The sequence below is a fragment of the Penicillium verhagenii genome, assembly GCF_028828195.1.
Source record: "Penicillium verhagenii strain IBT 33310 chromosome Unknown utg000002l_segment0_segment0, whole genome shotgun sequence".
Taxonomy (NCBI): Eukaryota; Fungi; Ascomycota; class Eurotiomycetes; order Eurotiales; family Aspergillaceae; genus Penicillium; species Penicillium verhagenii.
This window is the reverse complement of record NW_026643166.1, coordinates 2,247,644-2,268,085: the sequence shown is the minus strand read 5'-3', so window position 1 is coordinate 2,268,085 and position 20,442 is coordinate 2,247,644. Positions and strand designations below refer to the sequence as shown.

At 49.1% G+C, this 20,442-nt stretch overlaps 6 protein-coding genes across 6 annotated transcripts; 3 read left to right on the top strand and 3 right to left on the bottom strand.

Annotated features, from left to right (window-relative positions):
• Window positions 1–4,381: 4,381 nt before the first annotated feature.
• Window positions 4,382–7,366, top strand: N7466_000817 (trehalose-6-phosphate synthase; the record flags this gene model as incomplete). The annotated part of the gene is made up of 3 exons (XM_057160215.1): window positions 4,382–4,404; window positions 4,473–5,829; window positions 5,900–7,366. 3 exons carry the CDS (start codon window positions 4,382–4,384, stop codon window positions 7,364–7,366), a joined length of 2,847 nt encoding a protein of 948 aa, XP_057026463.1.
• Window positions 7,367–8,624: 1,258 nt separating this feature from the next.
• On the bottom strand, window positions 8,625–11,111 carry N7466_000816 (uncharacterized protein; the record flags this gene model as incomplete). The annotated part of the gene is made up of 6 exons (XM_057160214.1): window positions 8,625–9,282; window positions 9,342–10,401; window positions 10,474–10,710; window positions 10,762–10,864; window positions 10,935–10,950; window positions 11,008–11,111. 6 exons carry the CDS (start codon window positions 11,109–11,111, stop codon window positions 8,625–8,627), a joined length of 2,178 nt encoding a protein of 725 aa, XP_057026462.1.
• Window positions 11,112–11,777: 666 nt separating this feature from the next.
• On the bottom strand, window positions 11,778–12,769 carry N7466_000815 (uncharacterized protein; the record flags this gene model as incomplete). Its single annotated transcript, XM_057160213.1, has 2 exons — window positions 11,778–12,239; window positions 12,305–12,769. The coding sequence occupies 2 exons, from the start codon at window positions 12,767–12,769 to the stop codon at window positions 11,778–11,780; spliced, it is 927 nt and encodes a 308-aa protein (XP_057026461.1).
• A 181-nt stretch (window positions 12,770–12,950) lies between these two features.
• Window positions 12,951–15,975, top strand: N7466_000814 (uncharacterized protein; the record flags this gene model as incomplete). The annotated part of the gene is made up of 5 exons (XM_057160212.1): window positions 12,951–12,960; window positions 13,015–13,054; window positions 13,114–13,430; window positions 13,483–15,677; window positions 15,745–15,975. 5 exons carry the CDS (start codon window positions 12,951–12,953, stop codon window positions 15,973–15,975), a joined length of 2,793 nt encoding a protein of 930 aa, XP_057026460.1.
• Window positions 15,976–16,760: 785 nt separating this feature from the next.
• On the top strand, window positions 16,761–17,861 carry N7466_000813 (alkene reductase; the record flags this gene model as incomplete). The annotated part of the gene is made up of 1 exon (XM_057160211.1): window positions 16,761–17,861. One exon carries the CDS (start codon window positions 16,761–16,763, stop codon window positions 17,859–17,861), a length of 1,101 nt encoding a protein of 366 aa, XP_057026459.1.
• Window positions 17,862–17,957: 96 nt separating this feature from the next.
• N7466_000812 (putative MFS transporter) lies at window positions 17,958–19,831 on the bottom strand (the record flags this gene model as incomplete). Its single annotated transcript, XM_057160210.1, has 6 exons — window positions 17,958–18,050; window positions 18,132–19,087; window positions 19,139–19,176; window positions 19,230–19,338; window positions 19,390–19,551; window positions 19,606–19,831. The coding sequence occupies 6 exons, from the start codon at window positions 19,829–19,831 to the stop codon at window positions 17,958–17,960; spliced, it is 1,584 nt and encodes a 527-aa protein (XP_057026458.1).
• Window positions 19,832–20,442: the final 611 nt, after the last annotated feature.

Here is a 20,442-nt window from a genome sequence, read left to right as displayed (position 1 = left end):
GATGTATCGGGGAGTGGTGATGGTGGGTGGAAGGAGTCACCGGCGGCAGACTGGTCGGAAAGATCTTCTACTCCAGGTTGGGTAGAAGGAGACAAAAGGACCCTAGCGGAGGGTTTCTTACGAAGGATATAGGGAGAGGGAGAGTATATGTTTAGGTAAAAAGGGAGTTGGTGGAATATGCGAAGGGCAAGTCTTACGGCAAGTACGGAGGAATACAGCGGTATTACGAGCGTCGTCAGCGTCTCGCCCCAATCATGGGCCCCGCGCCCAAGCCGCGTGTGCGAAACGGAAAGAAGCCAAGAAAAAAGACCCTTTTTTCCCGTAATTTTCCCTTGCACACGTACTCTCTCTTGACTTGGCAACTTTGCGGACGCACGGGGTTTTTTTTTCTTTTCTCAATGACTGTTGTCTTACGCACTTGATTTTCCTTTTCTCTTTCTTTTTTTCTTAAATCCCCATATTTTGATATTTATGGATATATTTTGTAGATATGATGTTTTTTATTTTTAATTCTGTTTAAAGAATATTTATTTGGCAATTCATGATCGGTTTAACTACATTATTACCTGAAATATTACATTCCTCTCCTTGTCACACACCTTTTCTCTCTGCTTTCACTATCACTTTTCCTGCAAAAGCCCTATGGCGTCAATATGAGATGTACTGTAGGGTGGCTTGGGTGAAGATCTCGAATGATCGTCCCGTGTGTCTTGACTTCTGGGACTACGCGTTCAAAGCCTCTCCAATTTCCCAATTTCCTTTTTTCTCCTCTACGACGGGGGCAATAGCAGCTGGTGGCGGAGACGCGCAAGCATCCGTCTTGGCGTTTGGTACGATCGGGCTAGAGCCTTCGTCGCCAGTCCACTGCGCTAAGCCCCAATAGGCAAATCCTGGCCTTAGTCATTGTCGGGCTTGATCGAATCTGGACATTTAACCTTGTGCAAATAGTGCAAACTGGTGCAAATCAGTGCAAAATGGTCGGATTAGTCCGATTTGTCCCAAATAGTCTAGAATTGCTTAAAATCGTTCAAAAATCATGATCAAGCTCGTCCACTTAAAAGAAGAAGAAAAAGTGGATCTTGGGACCCAGGGGGCTTGGCATTCGTCGCTCCAGAATAAAAGAATACAAACTGGTATGGCCCAATGTTCCTGTCGATCGGAGATGCAACCTTCTCATATACAATCCGTATTTATCCATTGTTCGTACGGAAACAGTGGAAGAGTTTCGAAACATCTAGACTCTCTATAGAGTAAGTAGTATATCACTCTTCAAGTAGAGTATCTTCCAAGCTTCAATGTTGGTCTTGTTGCCTATCAAACCCCACTTTTCTCTAGGTGGGCTTCAATTGCCAATCATTGCAGATGGAAACCCTCCGGTTCAACTGGACCCTGAGAGGGTCATGAATCGGTCAGGGTCGACCCATCGTCTATCTCACACGATTCGCAAGCTTGCGCTTCATTCCGACAATTCGATATCCACCGACACGTTTACTTCTGGTTTTGGGGTAGCTCTCGATGACTCAGCCTAGTATCCCTTTTTTGGCTCTTTTTTACTGTCAATTCATTGTCTACACTGCATTACCGCCTATTGAAAAAAAAAAAAAATCCTGGAGAATAATTGGAACCTGTTCTTCTCCTTTTCTCCTTTCTTTGGTTCATGGAGTCGGGTAATTCCGTTGTTTTGTGTATTTTCTAATTTTTTCTAATTTTATCAGCCATTTGGACGATCTTCATGATTCAGTCCCAAAGCCGGCGTTTCAAGCGTTTCATGCTTAACCCCATAGCCCTCCAAGGCTCTCACAGCCTCAGCCTCGAGCCCCATCCAAACCCCCGTTCTGTCCTAGATTGTAGAGACCCCGTAAAGTACACAGACCCCTAGATTGTATCCGAATTGTCCTTGAACTACATATATGAGAGCAAGAGTTTTTCCATTCGTGCCTTTCAATGAGTATTTGATTTCATTCCCCGGAAGCTCAACATTGAACCATGCATACCCTAAAGCGCGATGGCGTCAGGGACGGCCTAGCTTACGCAAAACACCACACAACGCAGTACAAGGCCTCACACACCGTATACGCGGACCACCAAAAGCAGCTCTGAATTACCCTTGCAAATTGCTACATGAATTTAAGCGACGCCTACATACTGCTGACGCGTGATTTCCTGGGCGAAACCTTGGAATTGACAATGCAAGGAACATTCATAATATGGGGAAAGTTAAGCAAGCCTTTTTTTTTCTTGGCGGGAAAAGTCAACTCCGTGTGAATTTGGGTTCATCTTGCCGACGAGCGTGACACGCCAAGAGCCAAGTCAAACGCATGGACCAAATCTCTATCTCTGTTGGTGTCTCTGTTGATGTGACGTATAAGCCACTCTTGGATCTTCACTTCTCACTTCCAAGCCTTTTTTAAACACTTTCGACCCCGACCCATTGAAAGTGTTTGGTCATGAGCGCTTGGCACGGACTGATGTGACTAATTTACTAAAGCTTTACCCCGTACACCATCTCCATCTGCTTGGTCTTCACCGTGTTTGCGACGCGTGCTCAACACCAGCTTAGATCTTCATGTCATGTCATCAGCCCAGCGGAAAGACACGCAACCCGGCGGAGACGTGCAACAAAGATAGTCGGCTTTTCTCCTGATCAACCTGAGATCATCGGCCAAAATGTTTCGTCGTCGTCGTCGTTTTTACTTCATCGCCAAACTTCCGAGTAGATCCATGGACTACATGACGCCTGCAACCTACCGAGGGCCAACTAGTGAGGAAAAAAAGCTCGGTAAAGAATTTTTCAACATTTATGCATGTATTTGTGGTGGTTTTTCAGGTCATGAGGCCCACTAGCTTTTTTGACACTACCGCGCGTTAGCTCTGGGTTTCCGCGTCACCCACCGGCTCTGCCCGCCATCGACTTACGTGCGCTCTAAAAATTGACTAACCGCTTTCTGTACAATATGACTGGGTCCCAAGTGCTTGGACTTGCATTTATTGTTATTTTTCCTACTTGGGAATGGTTAGTCTTTGCTTTTTTGGTCTTTTTTTCGAGCCTCTTCACTAACACGATCTATCACAGTGGACCTGCACCACTAGTCTTCGTATTTCTGTCCGGATGAGGCGTAAATACCGGTTGATGTTAATCCTTTGGTATGGATTTTTGTCCTGGAGCTTTGACTTGCGTGGCCGTCTTTATTGGTGAATCGCTTTTCTCGGTATTCGGTATGGAGCTTAGTGGACGAACACCTAAGCTCCTGATCTACGTATCTTGATGAATCATGTCCAAGAAATTTTAGTCATAGTCTGCAGGGCTTGACGTCCTCTTGGCTTGGCTTGCTTTGATTTTTCCCAATGTTCCAAAGTAATATTCCGGAAGTTGTCCATGAGTAAGTACATGATAATTTAGCTACTTTGGAGCTTACGAGCGCAACTTTTCCAATGTTTGTTCTCGAAATAGAAACTGGATCTCCCCACTAATTAACGGTTTTCGGAGTAAAAAATTCTTCTAATCTCCGACAAGTTCTTCGGACCGTCATTCTGATTGCGGTTAGATTTACCTATAGTCTTGTGGAAAGTTTTTGATGTTCGGAATTCCCGACGCTGCTCTTGCCGTTACGATTCAATGTTCGGGATATCATATATCGGTTTGAAACGTGATTTTTTTTTAGCAGTGAAAATTTTCATAGGCTGAATGCCATGTATATGTACAGCTTATTATACATTTTTATGAAAACCCCCAAGGTTACATGTACATGCTAAAGCGATTTCCAAGGTTGTCATCATTTGGGCCGTATCATGACCAGGGTATGGTTGGCCATGATCAACAGGGGGATTTATCCGAGTTACTTTGTGCCTGAACGCCTAACCGGGGTTCCCTTGAGGCCACATGCAAGACATGCAGACAGGACTGGACATGGTTTCATGGTTTCAAGAAGCTCCAAGTCTCCCAGTATCTGGTGAGATTCCAAGATTGTGAAGAATGAAACCCTTCCTTCATTTGAATAAGCCCGATCCAACCCGAGAACATCACTCTTGAGAATATCACATTCACCTCGGAGTAATGCCGGACTACATCAGTCCGGCTCTGCGCGCGACCGTTAGAGGATATATTTGATTGAGGTATATGCACCCTGCACGACTTTCGGGCAGCCAGAGGATCCAAGCGGACAAGGAACTATACAAGTCTCGACCCGATGTATATAACAGTTGCATCCGGGTACCTGCCCCAAGAGATAAAACCCCTCACCTAACTTTATAGCTTCATCTTTCCTTCAAATCTATTCACCTTTATTGAAAAACCCCCAGAATGAACTCTCGCCAACAGTAGCTTTTTGTTTCGTTTTATTCCATCACAGGACAAGGATTTCCAAGGTTCTTTCCTTTCAAGATGACGGTTTTCATCGCGTCGCTGTAAGTCCCCACTTTTTCCGAACCCCGCATTCTCACTTGAGTGCTTGGAGCTCAATCTCTCCTTTCAGATTCCTCCCTTATACGATCGACTTCAAGTCAACGGGCTTGAAAAGTGTAAAGCCCTCGCTTCGTCGCAAGTCCTCGCCTAGCTATGCAGCTGTCGATGGGTCGGGCTCCGTGCCTATCATTGGTCGCCTTGCGGATACTCATAAGCCCCGACAAAGATCCACAAGTCTGGAACTTACCCCAGGAGCTACTACAGAGGACGAGAAGGTTTTCAAAGCATACGTATCGCATTCGGCAGGAGAGATTCAATTCGCCGATGATCCCAATGGCCCTGGTCCCAACGAGCCTAGAGCCGTCCCATGGGGTCAGAGTCGCAAGTTCAATCAACCCCGCTCCAAGGCGATAATTCATCCCGAGCCGTCCATTCTAAGCCGCCCAGCTTCTCGACAGGAGTCAAAGGAATCCCCTTTCCTCAATGGTGGAGGTGTTCTGCCCCCAGCTCCCCCGGAAATAGGCAGCCCTCGGGCTCTGCTTTCTGCCGAGGACTGGGTCGTCAAGGCAGCAGAGCAAGGAAACGGAGGTCTCCACAACGCAATAAATGCCGCAGCAGATGCAGACCTCCTTGAAAACAAGATGTGGGTGGGAACACCAGGCATGCCCACCGACTCGCTGACAGACATGACGCGGCATCTCATCGATGAGACTCTAAGAACCGACTACGAGTCTCTGACCGTATTCGTAGGCGACAGCGAATTCGAAGGCCACTATACGCACTTTTGTCGCTCTGTCCTCTGGCCGGCTCTTCACTATCAGATGCAGGAGAGTCCACGTCATACTGAGTATGACGACTACTCCTGGAGACAGTACCTGAAAGTGAACGAGGCCTTTGCCAACACCATCGCGAACCACTGGCGACCGGGAGATACCATCTGGGTGCACGACTATCACCTGCTCGTACTTCCAGCACTTCTAAGAAAGAAATTACCTCGAGCGAGAATCGGGTTCTTCCTGCATTCGGCGTTCCCCTCGTCGGAGGTCTTTCGCTGTTTGAATTCACGCGATGCGTTGCTCGATGGCCTCCTTGGCGCCGACTTGATTGGCTTCCAAACAGAAGAGTATTGCTATCATTTTATTCATACTTGCAGTAGACTCCGACAGCTGCAGGTATTGGCAGATGGTGTACAAGTCAACCATCGGTTTGTGCGAGTCAAGAACTATCCTCTGGGGATTGACTACAAGTCGCTCAACGCCCTGCGTCAATCCGTTGAGGTAAAAGACTGGATATCGAACATAGACGAAAAATACAGAGGGAAGCACTTGATCGTCGCTCGCGATCGACTTGATGCCCCTGGGGGTATCAAGCAGAAACTCCTGGCCTATGAGCTCTTTCTACAGAGCTACCCCAAGTGGAGAGAGAATGTAAGCCAAGTCCAGGTCCCTTGGCAAGCTTAATTCTTGATGATAGTCTCTAAACTCTTGTATGATACAGGTGGTTCTTGTTCAAGTGGCATCATCTGCATCGGAGATTCCAGAGCTAGAAGCTCAGGTATCAAAAGTGGCCATGAGAATTAACTCAGTCCACTCCACTCTCACCCATTCCCCCCTCGTCCTCTTGAAACAAGACATCAGTTACTCTCAATTCCTCGCATTGCTCAGCGTGGCAGAGGTATACATGGTAACAAACCTTCGTGAAGGAATGAACCTCACGAGTCACGACTTCGTCCACTGTCAAGATGGCCAACTTGCTTCTCAGAAGCACGGCTCCCTTATATTGAGCGAATTTACGGGTAGTGCATCCATCTTCCACGGGCACGAGCTACTTGTTAATCCATGGGATTACAAACAATGTGCCGATGCGATAAACCATGCTCTGGAAATGTCACCGGAGCAAAGACAGAAAAACTGGGAGTTCCTCCTAGATCGCAAAGCCCCTCACACAGCACTTGCCTGGTTCTCCTCTATTCAAAGCGCACTCACCGAAGCCCACAGTATGCAACAATCTCGCGAGACTCACGCCGTCACCCCCCTCCACCTCGGCAGCCTCAAGGAATCCTACCAAGCTGCCCAGAAACGTATCTTCTTTCTCGAAGACGGCGCAACCTTCATTCCCGACGAAGCTCACCCCTCCAAAGAAGCAACTGACCTCATTCAAGCCCTAGTCCTTGACCCCAAGAACACAGTCTATCTAACCAGCAAGAACAGCCCCGATCAACTCGACGAAACAGCCCGTGTCCTCTCACCACGCATCGGGCTAATCGCTGAAAATGGCTGCTTCGCCAAGCCCAGCCCCAAACTCACATGCCATTTCTCCCCAGAAGAAACAGAACAGGAGCCCTGGGAGGCCCTTGTCGATGTAACCGGCACAAGCGACTGGCGCGCCGGCATCCGCAAGGTAATCGAGTACTTCCAAGAACGCACAGAAGGCAGCACAATCGAAGAGCGCCGCTGTTCACTAACATTCGACTACACCAACGCCCTCGACCGCGACATTGCTGCCCATCAAGCCTCCGAATTAGCGGATCAGATCAATGGTGCACGCGGTAGCGAAGCTATCCGCGTTGTACGGGATACGAGTGCCGTGAGCGTCGAACCTCTGCATGCCTCCAAGGCTTCCGCTGCCTCAATGCTACTGGACCGCTTGCCAGCTGATGAATCTCCGGACTTTATCTTTGTGGCAGGTGGAGCGAGGGGCGACGAGAGTTTGTTCCGGTGGGCAAATCAAGCGACTCATGTCAAGACAGTCAATGGCCATAGCAATGGCAATGGCAATGGAAATGGAAATGCAAATGGAAACGAATACAAGGCTAGAACAGTTACGACTGTCACGGCCGGCACGCATGCGACTGAAGCGAGTGCAATACTGCCCACAGGATTATCTTTGTTGGATGTATTGCGGCTGCTGGTGTTTCCGCATCTTGTTGACGTGGCCTCGAGATGCAAAGACCGTGGAGTGTAGTGAACCCACTTATTATGATTCTGATACTGATAGGGATGTCTGCAGGGTTCTCTCTCGTACTTACTACTTGTTTCCTGTAGTGTTTTGATTTTGTTGCCGCTTTTCTTTGTGTCGGTCTTTTCTTGGGACGTATCTTGGGACTGAGGACGTTCCCTTGGTCTATCACTAGTACTTGGCATGTGTGTGTATATCCCTTATTGTGACGAAGCAAACACGGAAGTGTCCATGAGATAATTTTTTCATGAAAAATGAGAAGCGCATTAGACAAAAGGCTTAGAAAATTGTAATCCATCCGGACTAGTGTATTTTGGATCTACCCCTCTACTAGTACGCGCGAACCTGTGTTTTTTTTGCAGCACCTGATTGGCCGAGAGGCCCAAAGTGGGTCCAAAGACAATGCTACAGCTGGGGACTCTGATTGACCTTACTAGGTGCAGATCAATCGCCGCGCGCAGCGCGGCGACGATACTTGTATCTACTACTAGGGGTTAGAAAGCTATCTCCTCCCTTTACTACTTGGGTACTTGTATCATAGTAGATACCTCGGTTCTGATACCTAAAATCCCCGAAGATCGACAAGTACATTACAAATAAGCCGACATATGGAATCTCATTGACTCCAATTTTAAAAGGGACGTTTGAATGGTGTCAAAGTAGCCGGCCAGTTCCGAATTGACCGCCACTTAGAACACAGCCGAACCATAGTAATAACCACATACACACATGGGGAAAATACATGTGAATCATGAATTGAGCAACATAATGATAAGAATAGAACAGGCAGAAAACCCCATCCCTAGGCAATAAATGAACCGACAGCAAAGACAACAAGAATGATCAGGGGTAAAACGCGCCGCGCCTGGGGGTAATGTAAAACAACAAGCAAGGAGACCATGTGAGAGCAGGGCAAAGATATCAGGTTGGGCCCTAGCTATGCGCAATGCACGGATCCTGATGGTAGGATTGCAAGAAGCGCAATATGTATTGGCAGCAAACCTTGAGACAAAGCAGCCCGAGGGTATATGCCGTACGTCAGAGATCTACTCTGGACGCATAACAACCCCGAGAAGCATAAGGGAGAAGGGAAAACGATAATAATAAGATGCAGCGATATGCAGTGCAAAGGACACAGGGTTGAATCCTCCGGAAGGGGTGGGGTTGGGTGGAAACAGTGGGGGATGCTGATTATATCAGACTCTAGATGACTTGGTCGCAGAAATTGAGTCAAGCCAAGCAGAAAAAAAAACACTTCCCGAAATTAACCTCCAGTCCCTTTGTTATCAGCATCTTTGGATGCCGGTGCTGGATCGATGCTGGCCGAGATAAGAGTCGGGGCAATTCTGCGTTTCTTTGGTTGTTGGGCCGGCTCGACCTCTGGGCCCTTGCTCTCTTCCTTCTCAGACTCGCTTGCGGTTTTTATATCCCGTTTCCCAAGCACAGTGCCTGTGAGGGAATTGGTCCCGCCTTGTGAGCCGGAGCCGGGCATTGACAGTGGAGTTTGCGGCGGAGTGGTGAGCGGCAGTGAAGACGGCTGAGCAGAGTGCGTAGCCGTTACTGATGGAACAGCCCCCATAGTTGGGGTCGGATTGTTCACTACAACGCCAGGTTGCTGGTTGGACGATTGTGTTGCGACCGAACAAGCCGAATTGGACCGTGCAGGGCTAGCCGGTGGTCCCTGAGAGGCGCTAGGTGCAGAATTTCCGCTGCTGGCTTGCGAGTGGCCAGATTTTATAGGTGATGGAGCATGGGTTGGGGTAGGCAAAGGTGTCAGATGGGTCGAATGAGCGATTGAGCTGATAGGATGGGGGGCTGAAGTCGATCCCGTGTAAGGCTGACCTAGTTCCCCAGGCGCAAACGAAAGAGTGGAACAGAAACCGTCGGAAGAGCTCATAAGCAAAGTCAAGCCATCATCGGACCTATTATTCGTTAGGAATTTAAATATTGAGGGATAGAAAAAGGCGAAGAGAAGACTTACCAAGTCAAGTCAGTAAAAGTAGCAAAGTGCAGATTGCTTACAACACACAGAGGAGTTTGTTGCTGCGTATCGTAAATCAAAACGGCGTCCTGAGTGGCTACCGCATATACGATGCGGTAAGGAAGCGCAAAGACGGGCGGTGGGGACCCTTGTCCGGTATTGTTGTTACTGTTCTCAATTTTTTGTGCTGTTGAGCTGTCCGCTGTGTCCTTTGAAGTCTGGTTTGTAATTCCCGATACGACTGGACCCGGCAATGGGGGAAACATTGACTCTTCGGTTGAAGTATCGATAGTGAGATGCTTGGCAGACTGAGTGCTTTGCTTTAGTGTGTAGAAGATTGGCGAGCATTTGACGGCAACAGACGGCTTCTTGTGGCCAGGGAGATGGGAGATTGGCGGCTTGTTAAATCCAGCACGAGTATAGACATAAACCGTGTTAATGACTTCGTCCGTCGTCTTGGAAGGGTCGGTAGGCGAGACATGAGACGTTTTGTATTGTCCAGCAGGTGTGAACAATAAGCTGCCGTCGGGGGCGAAGGTCAAGCGTCGGAAAAACGAGGTAAATGTTTCGTTCGCATAAATGCTAGCATTCCTCACTCCAAGGCCCCCAGAAAGGCTTGGGGAAGATGCTTCCAGAGGCTTCACAGCAGGCAATGGCAGAGACGGAGCGGGAGATGCCGAGCGTCGAATCGATGGTGATGAACCAAAAGAAGAGCGACGACTGTGAGAAACTGGTGGTGGGTCCATAGGCAAGTTGGATGCCATCGGTGTTCCTGGGGTAGAAGGAGCTGGTGAAGCAATTGCGATTGGATTGCTCGTACTATGTTGCGGTCGGCTGATGGGTTCTGGAGCAGGACTGCTGGATGAGATGCGTTTGGCAGGTAGGTCCATCTTGAGAACCTTGCCATGGGGAGTCAGTGTAAACTGGCCATCCTTTGTCTTTAAGCTGTAAATGTGAACCGATCGATCGGATGACTGGGTTGCAACAAATTCATTGAGCGGATCCCACGCGACGCCTTGGACGTAGTGCGAATGCTCTGCAATTTGCCGGACCATTTGCCCTGGTAATACGATTGTCAGTCATGTTGCACATCCGAAAAATTGAGAAAATAGTCTCTAGACTGAAGACCAACCGGTTTGCGCATTATATATGCGAGCAATATTGTCCATGCTTCCAGTCATAATAAAGACACCATCGGGCGACCAAGCTAGATCGTAGATCTCCGCCCCGGACGAGCGGCACATATGCTTTACTCGCCAAGTCTCTTTATCATCTGACCGATCTTCCCCAAGACCGGGCTGTGTCTGCAGCTCCGATGGCACCCAGAGCAAGACATTGCCGTCGTCTCCGGCAGATGCCAGCATCTCACCTGCACTAGGTTAGAGTAATGGCCGAATGGGCGTAGTATGGGCAACTGTACCTTTTGGACAAAACCGAACGACATTGACAGCTTGGGTATGTTTAATAAGTGTACTCAGGTATGAGACCTTTCGTTCTTCCCCAGCAGATTCAACTCTCCAGAGCTATTAGGGTGTGTCAGACATGAGTTCATTGGGGGGAGGGTAACGGAGGGTGGAAGTTGCGGAGGCGTACTCGGACGTTATTATCGCTAGAGGAAATCATTGTCAGTCATGCATACAAACTGAAAAATGACATGAGTACTCACTTTCCACCAGTTGCTAGGCGACCCTTCCCATTGGGGTCAAAATGCACAGAGTAAATGGGGACATTGTCGTCATGCCATGAGATCAGTAATGCAGATGCCTTCATGATGAACGCTACAGCTCATGGGCTGATCCTTGGAGCCACCTGTCCTGCGAAATTGTGTGCTGGATGGATACCCCGGTGGTTCTTTTTTTTCTTAAGAAACCCAAGCCAGTCTTAACGAGGGCCTTCAGTCTCGGCCAGGGAATTGGGGGAGGGGAGGAAGCAAGTGGGTTGTTTAGGTTGAAGCGGAAGCGGTTGGGGAAAAAATCGAAGTTTGAGGAATTAAAATTAGGAGGAAGAGGAGTCGGTGGTTAACAGAGAGTACAGAGAAGGGGGTGGGAGTAAGTAAGAAGGTGATGAAGGGGAGTTTCGATGATGCTTCGAGTTGTTTGCGCGGGAACGCGACCGAAGGCCGATTAGATATCGGCCACTCAACGGGCACGGAATTGCAATGCAGACTCTCTGCACCAATCCATTCAAAACAGCCCATGGTAGAATAAGGTAGTCTTTCTTGTAATACGGTTCATTTAGGAGTTTGAAAATTCGCTTATTCTGTTATTGTTTCGATAACATGGATATACAACCCTTGAAACAAGTGCTAGTAGATACAGTATATTCAACTAAGATAATCATTTCATGAACGCCTCCCATTTGCCTTTTCTCCAATTGACCTTAGCATGCAGAAGAGAGTAGACTAAAAGTACAAAACCAGTGCTGTCTTATAAGTGACTATGAAACCCACTTTCCGATCGTTTCGCCAAACCAGCTGATGGCCTTTTCTTGTCTCTTCGACCGGGCATCTGTTTGCGTCTTCATATATGGACTGGCCTCATCAGCGTACAGTTTTTGTTGCTCGAGATGGGCATTATAGGCTCGGATCTCCAGCTCCCGCTCATGCGGCGTGAGCTTTTGCAGGGGCTTGGAAGGCTTGAATCCAGCTGGGATAGACTCGCCGCCGGGGACGTCGATGACCGCCTGAGTCTTCTCGTCTGTTGTTGATGAGCTCTTTGTGTCAGGATGGAAGAGGGATTGAATCGGCGGTGGCTCAATGCCAGCTGCTTTGGCTTCCTCCACTCGTTTCTCAAAGTCCAGCATTTGGTGGTAGAGCTTGTCGGCGTGCATCTGAATCCGCTCCTCTTTCTCGGCGTCATATTCGAACGAGGCTGCATAACCCAAGGCCTGGAGGAATTTCTAGCCAGGGAATTAGTATCTTGCAATTCGAGGTGGAGCTGCTTGCTCTATTCAAAAGGACTCACACTCTGGGTTGTAAAGCATCGCGAGAACGTGCCATTCTGCTCCGCGCACATGGTCAGTCGGGACTCGAGCTGCTTCTTCCAGTTTCCAGTTTGGAAGCATAATGTAAGCGCCTCATGCTCCATGGCGCAGTTCTCCATCGCCGCTCGTTGCACTGTATCGCCACGCTCCTTAAATTTCTCAATCACTCGTGCAGCTCCGCGGACCCCATCGCCTCCGTCGGCATTGACAGGGGGTTTGTAGGTCTTCCACAGATCTGCGTAACGGCCATCCTGATAGAGCGATTGCGCAGGAACGGTGGGTTTCGAGGGATCGGCTGACTCTGGTTGAGGCGACGGTGTAGTTGGCTGCTTCACATCCGGCGCAGGAACATATTTGTCCGGTCGCTCTTGCTCGAGGTACTCTCGCAGGCCCGGGTCGAGCTTCTTCACAGGATCATTTTTGCTATCTCCCCAGAACCAGCCCATTGGGAATGTAATTTGCAGGAATGTTTGGGGGAAGGCGTGGGGAAGGTTGTTTCCTAAGAGCGTTGCGGAGAAATCGGGATAAAAATGGATCAGTTCTGATACCGATAGACTACCCGACCGCCGCGGTCTTTACTCTTCTACCAACAACACGACGCGTCTACCTCGACGCCGTTCCTCCACCATGGAATCTAGTACGTTCAAACCATTTCAAATGAATCGCATATATTTAAGCTAACATATAACAGCGCGAGAGGAGCGGTTGCAGATGCGACAGCGCGGAGCTGGGTACGCGCTCTACCCCGCGAAACAATAACATAGTGTCATTGAGCTGACCAGCAATTCAGAACGCGCCAAATCAAAGCAGTCGATTTCGGATTCTCCTTTGGAGCTCCGGCATCTGATTCTGCAGCTTCTGCCCCTATTCCGCTATTCCCTGAACCCAATGAATCGTCGCAAACGCAGCCCGCGTCCGCGCCCGCGGCGAAGGCTACAACACCGCCGCCACTGAAGGTCTCCTCACAACCCGTATCACAGACGATAGGCCAGCCCCAGCGCACGCCGGGAAGTGCGCGCAATAGACTTCCTCAACGCCTCTCGACATATGATATACCCATCGACGACAGGCCGGAAGGACAGCGAAGCAACAAAAGGAGAAGAATAAGTGCGTGTTGGGATACCAAAGCTAGTGAAATCTTGTACTGATGCTGTTAAAGCCTCCCCTGAGCCAACAGAGACAGAGACCCCTTCGAAGACGAGTGTACGAGTCAATAACCCAAACCCAAGTCAAAATGGAGGCTCCGTGGTCACAGAAGCAGCAGTGAGCCACAACGCAGATGTTTCCATGGCAGATGCACCGCAGCAAGAAACGCCAATGGCTCCAGCTCTACCGGAAGACCCTGCGAATAATACAGCAGAGCCAGATAATGGCGCAGAGATCACGAACCCAGACTCTACGGTACAGGCTGTTTCTGAAGAACAAACACAAAGCATAACCCAGAGTCCAAGCCTTGTCTCAACAACAGATACTAGTAAAGAGAAACGTCCTCGAAAATCTCGATCACCACCGCCTAATGATTCAGGAAGGGAGATCCATCATACTGTCGATCCTATCGACTCATCAGGCAAGAAGCAGCGAACGCGTCGATCACCGCCACAAATTGAAAAGTCTCCAGTAGAGGAGAGAGCAGAACAACAGACAGTTGAGCCTTCAAAACCCACGTCGCTGCCTTCGCAGGGGGTTCGTCAACTGAAGACAAGAATTCCTCGAGCTAAACCTACCTCGACTGATACCTCCAACACCGATCAACCAGAGAAAACAGCCGTTGCCCAGTCAGGACCAAGTAACCAAGAATCGGAAAATGTCGCTGTGAGTGTGACCGAAAATGCAGACAACAATTTAATCCAAGCTCAAAAATCGTCCGAGACGACAAAGAAGACTCGAGGACGCAAAGGTCGTCCAGGAAATTCTGATCGCGCGCCAGTTCCGGAAACTGAAACTGAAACACAGCCTCAACTTGACGTTAGTCAAACAAAGGCTTCCTCGAACGGTAAACGCTCTCGTAACAAGCCATGGCTTTCTACAAAAGAGCTAGAGGAAAAGTCACAAACGGAATCAGGAACAGAATCTGAACCATCAAAGTCAAGACGTGGAAAGCCTTCGCTTTCTGCAAAGAAGAACGATATGAAGAGACAAGCAGAACTCGAGACAGAGGTCGAACCAGAGGCGGGTCCATCAACGTCTCGGCGAGGAAGATCCGCAACGAATAAGTCAGCGGCTGATCCAGAGCCAACAGATCCAGAAGTGGAGACTATGAGTGAGCCTCAAGTCGAGCCAGAACAAGAGCTTGTTGAGTCCGAACAACCAAGATCACGTCGGGGGCGAGTTGGGAAGAAGGCCAAGTTGGTAACAGAGCCTGAACCACCAACTCCAGAGCAACAACTCGACATCGAAAGTGAGCCTCGGGTCGATCCAGAACATGAGGATGAACCCGAACAATCAGAATCGCGATCAAAATCGCGTCGGGGGCGACCTGGCAAGAAGGCCAAGTTGGCATCAGAGCCTGAACCACCAACTTCAGAGCAGCAACTCGAAATCGAAAGTGAGCCTCGGGTCGATCCAGAACATGAGGATGAACCCGAACAATCAGAATCGCGATCAAAATCGCGTCGGGGGCGACTTGGCAAGAAGACCAAGCTGGCAGCGGAACCGGAGTCAATTAATCCAGAGGAACAAGTCCGTACAGAGACTGAGCCTAGACCCGAGCCAGAACAGGAAGTTGAATCTGCAACATCCAATGCACGCCGGAAAAGGCCCAAGAAGGGGAGGATGGAAGCAGACTCCGAATCTACACATAGAGAGGAGGCAGGTACGGAGACCGTTCAAGAACGTCGGAAACCGAAAGAGCCTCGTGGCGAAACGGTTCCTGTTACTGTGCATCGCCTATTTAATCCTTCAGCTCTTGGTGCAATGTACGCGTCATCCGGTTCTGGCGACGAGGACGAAGACTCTGCCGATGAGCTTTCAGCCCGTCAAAAAACCAAGCTGCCCAATCGCGGTGGGGTTAACCATGCCGATGTCTTGAGCCAGATTTGCCGTGAAACTCTGGAGAAGACGCTCGCCGCGCTCAACAATGGAATCGAGAACGAGACAAACACACAACGGCGAGCGGAATGGACACGGAAGCGAAAGTCCGTACAAGTCTTCGGTTCTGAGCTTGATGGACGCTTGTTGGACCTAAGCGAGATGCTTGATAGCAATTTTGTGCTTGGTGTGCAGCTCAAGAAGACCAAGCGTGAGATGATGGATATGCGGGCCCATCTATATAAAGTGCGACGGGAACGAGAGAGCATTGCTCTACAGATGGATGCGGTGCGTGCCAAGCACATGGAAGAGGAGAAGGCGAAAACCGTAAGTTCTTTATTCATGAGATCTAAGCATTGTCTCATTTTGTATCATACCACTAACACAATGGCAGTCTCGCACCACCATCAACAATTCCCTACACAGCCTTGATCTTGCATTGGATCGCCAACATCGGGCACCACCAGCCACCGATCCTTCTCCAGCAGATCTGGAATTTATGCTTCGCACTGTGGCTGAGGATGTGAGTTGTCGAGCACCAGGAGCACAGGGTGGATTGCTTGACCAGATCCGCGCATTTAATGCGCAACTGGAGGCTACAGCTCGCCGTTTGGAACGGCAGTGATCTATGAAGAGACTATCAAATTCGGAGTTAACCGGGGTTATATTTGACTATTTGTGATACCTACTAGGCATTATCCCATGGCTGGTTCCAGGGAGCGTGGCGTTATTGTGCAAATATACTGGACAGGGTTTAGTTAAGTTCTTATGCCAGGACCAGAGTTCTGTGATCTGCATCCATGGATTGTTCTTCCGGAACTGTTAATGACCCCATATTCTTACATTGTCAATAGTGAATAGTTATTATTGATTTTTATACAGCGTGCATGAGTGGGAAATGTATTCCGCACTAAATGAGGTTTAGTGTTCCTTCGTACATGGATGCATGTGGCGAAAATGCAGCGATTTGTATGGTTCACAGGGGAAAACCCACACGGAAAAACCCCAAAAATCTTGAAATTGAAGAAATTCAACGAGAAGAGATTGAAACCTGCAGATTTGTCAGCTTTGTCAGCCATCCATTGTGTTTCCTATTCCGATGATTCGCTGTGAAGATCTTGAATCTCCACTTTCTTCTTGATCCATGAACAAATCAGAAGTCAGGGTCTTCTTGAAATATCAGAATTCAGATGTCCATAAATCCGTGCTTGTCTCCGACTTGCTTGGAAATCAATATCCCAGTGGGGCCATCCAAGTGGTATAAAGCCATTCATTCCCCTTGTCCATGTACCTAGTTTTTGGTAAAGAGCCGAAGTCGAATCTCAGCCAGTCCTGAATTGCGAGTCTTAGCAATTATATTATTACCAAACCCCTATATAATTCCAATTGGCACCTAAAAGCTCGATCAAAATGAGCAAGCTCTTCGAACCCCTCCGCGTTGGCCGCATGGAGCTCTCCAACCGCATCGCCCTAGCCCCTCTAACCCGCTTCCGCGCCAACGACGACCACGTCCCCCTCCCCTTCGTCAAAGAATACTATGCCCAGCGAGCCTCAACCCCAGGCACCCTCCTCATCACCGAGGCAACATACATCACCTCCCGCGCAGGTGGCTACCCCAACGTCCCCGGTATCTGGAACGAAGCCCAGATCGCCGGGTGGAAGGAAGTCACCGACGCCGTCCACGCCAAGGGCTCCTACATCTTCGCCCAGATCTGGGCTCTGGGCCGTGTGGCTCCCCCTCAGGGCGAAACCGCCCCAGTCTCCAGTAGCGAGACACCCGCGTCAGCGGATAGTCCCGTGCCGCGCGCGCTGACGGACTCCGAGATCCAGGAATGGATCCAGGATTACGCGCAGGCTGCTAAGAATGCCATTGCGGCTGGGTTTGACGGCGTGGAGATCCACGCTGCGAACGGGTACCTGATTGATCAGTTCAACCAGGATAACTGTAACAAGCGTACCGACCGTTGGGGTGGTAGCGTTGAGAACCGGGCTCGGTTCGCTATTGAGACTGTCAAGGCCGTTGTGGAGGCTGTGGGTGCGGACCGGACTGGTATTCGGTTCAGCCCTTTCAGCACTTTCCAGGGTATGAAAATGCAGGACCCGGTGCCGCAGTTTAAGTACCTCGCGGAGCAGATGAAGCCGTTTAAGCTTGCTTATGCCCACGTCGTTGAGGCGCGCATTGCTGGAAATGTTGATATTGAGGCCAGCGAGTCATTGGATTTCTTTTTCCAGGCTTATGAGAAGGCTAGTCCTATCATTGTTGCTGGTGGTTTCAAGCCGGATTCGGCGCGTGAGGCGGTCGATGTCCACTACAAGGACCATGATGTCTTGGTTGCGTTTGGTCGGTCTTATATTGCCAACCCCGATCTGCCTTTCCGGGTGAAGAGCAACATCCCTCTTACACCTTATGATCGGGACATGTTCTACCGCCCGAAGGACCCTGTTGGTTACATCGACTATGAATTCAGTCCTGAGTTCAAGGCTGCTCAGGCTGCCGAAGTCGCGGCTTGATTGGAAAATATTTAGCGTTCATGTCATTGTTGCATAGCGGTTGATAGATTTATACCAAACTTCTTATATAGAAATTGATCGATTGATTCCAAGATGTCAAATCCGACGGTCCCTTTTGTGTTCTTCGTTAGTACAAACAGGCTCGATTTTGAGATTATCTAACGCTGATAGTTTCTCCTCTAAAGGTATCTGCAAGGGCTAGATCAAATCTTGTACTGCTGACAGTCAGCCGAAATCCAAAGCAGCTCTCAACATCAGAAAAAAACTCACGCGAAATTCCCTGTTAATCTTGTCTGTCAGATCCAAGAACTCTGAATTTTCCTGATGGATCTCGCCTTCACGTTGCTGATCTCTTCGACGATTCTCCCAAACATAGTAGCAACGTAGCAGCATCGCAGCCACAATCGCGACCGCAAGGGTAGCCACAATGCTGATCTTTGCCGGGATATAATCTGGCGCATCTTCTGTTCGGAAGGTCAAGGGCCCTAGGATATTACCCAAACAGAATGACATGAGCATGATAGCGTTCATAGACACCTTCTTCGTGTGGCCTGCCACATTGGCGCCGACAAGGGAGTAGATACATGGCAATGCGGAGCCCGCCACTTGAATTAGGTAGCTCCCCGCCAGCTGGGCAGCTTTCATATTCTTGGGCGAAAAGGCAAGGAGGCAGCCACCCAGGAGGCCACAGAGTAAGGCTGCAATGATGCAGAGACAACGCTGATTGTAGCGAGAGGCCATTCCCGTTGCGGCGAGAATAGCAATTATACTGACGGCTCCATTGGGGATATTGAGGAGCTCGGTTTGTTTGGTCGTGAAGCCGATGTTCTTGATGATTAGGGATGTGAAGCTGCTGATTGCGGCGTTGGGAACATCCATGGCCGTTACAATCACAATAATGAAGTATGTCTGTGGATCCCTGAATACCTCGACGAATTGGTTCCATTTGAAGTGTTTGTTCTCGATTCCCGTCTGATTTTCACGGAGACGCTCGATGGCTAGGATCTTTTCTTCGTGAGTGAGGCGAGATGTCATGGGGTTATCGGGGAGGAAAATGAAGATGCTTATTCCGACGACGATGGTGATGATACCGAAGATGAGGAACATGATCTGCCATGCTTTGAAATGGTCTCCTGTGTAGAATAGAAGCCCGTAGGCAACTAGAGCGCCCATCATTGAGGCTGTTCCGGTGCCGAGGTACCATATTCCGAAGCGTTTGGGCTGTTCTGGTTATTGTTAGAGGGACTTATTCGGTGTATCGAGTGAGATTGACGTACCGTCTCGCGTGTACCACATCGAAGTAATCAAGATAAGCCTAGTCTTGGATGTTAGATGCTAGTAAAAAGAGTGGGATACTGATTGTCTCACGCTGGAGCAATCGCGCTCTCAAAGCAGCCCAACAAGACGCGTAGAGTCATCAAACCACCAAAGCTCTTCGCTGTACAATTCAAAGTTGTCATGAGGCCCCAAATGGCGACTGTTATGAAGTCAGAATAATAATTTTCATTTTTCTAACCTGCTTTCTTACCATTGAAGCCCAGATATTTCGCAGTGGGCAACCTTTGCATTAAAAAGCCCGTCGGAAGCTCAAAAACCAAGTATGTGCAGTAAAATGCTAGTGTCAAATTCGAGTACTGATTCGTCTTCATATTGGTATCGCTCAGCAAGCCCATAACTGAGGCGTAGTTAACTATGTTTCCACCATTAGTATCTTAATCCTCATGATCTGGGTTGTATCACCTACTGAGCACCTTATCAAGAAACTGCAAATTATATGCAGCCCACATCAAAGGTATAATCATCCAGTCAATTTTCCGCACGAGAGCCTTCTCATCCACGTCAATAGCAACTGCATTATTCTCTCCATGCAGGAATTCCAACGCCGCATCAGCCTTTCCCGCTGCTAGCCCATTCTTAGCCTCCACGTCAACCGAGCCGGTCGCAACAGGACTATTCTCAGCATGTCCCATTATGGAATCGAAATGTCTGATTCCAAAGTGATCACCTTTCTAATGTTCTAAATTAGGATTTCAATCCCAATTGAGGACAGGAGGGGGTTTAAAAGAATCAAGAATCAACGATGAAACCCCTCTCGTGTCTCCCCTCCATTGCTATCAAGCACAGACATCATACCCCTCTTGCATGCAGCTCGCAGCTACTCCAACTTCACAACTCCCGAAACTAGCACTTCGTATTTATCTCTAGATACCACCTTCCAAGATTGTAGATAAACGGAGTCTCGTAAAGACGCCTCCGCTGTCATAGCGCGCGGAAACGCGGGCTGCTCCGCCAAGTCTGAGCGTTATCAACGCGGAATTAGGAATTTGATGCGATCGGCAGAGTCTATTACCCCAAAATTGCGATTAACACGTCGAGCGGAGGGGTACGAGCAGGCCTTAGATAACGTCCTTTGGCGTCAACTGCCGCTAGTTCACCAGCCATATAAAGTCAATTGACTACCGACATCTGGAACCTCGGTTCCCTTGGGGTCCGACATCGCGAGAAACACCTGGAAATTGAAGGAAGTTCAATGTTGCTTCGAGCCATTCCTTCTCGGCTTTTAAAAGGGGTATAATACGGG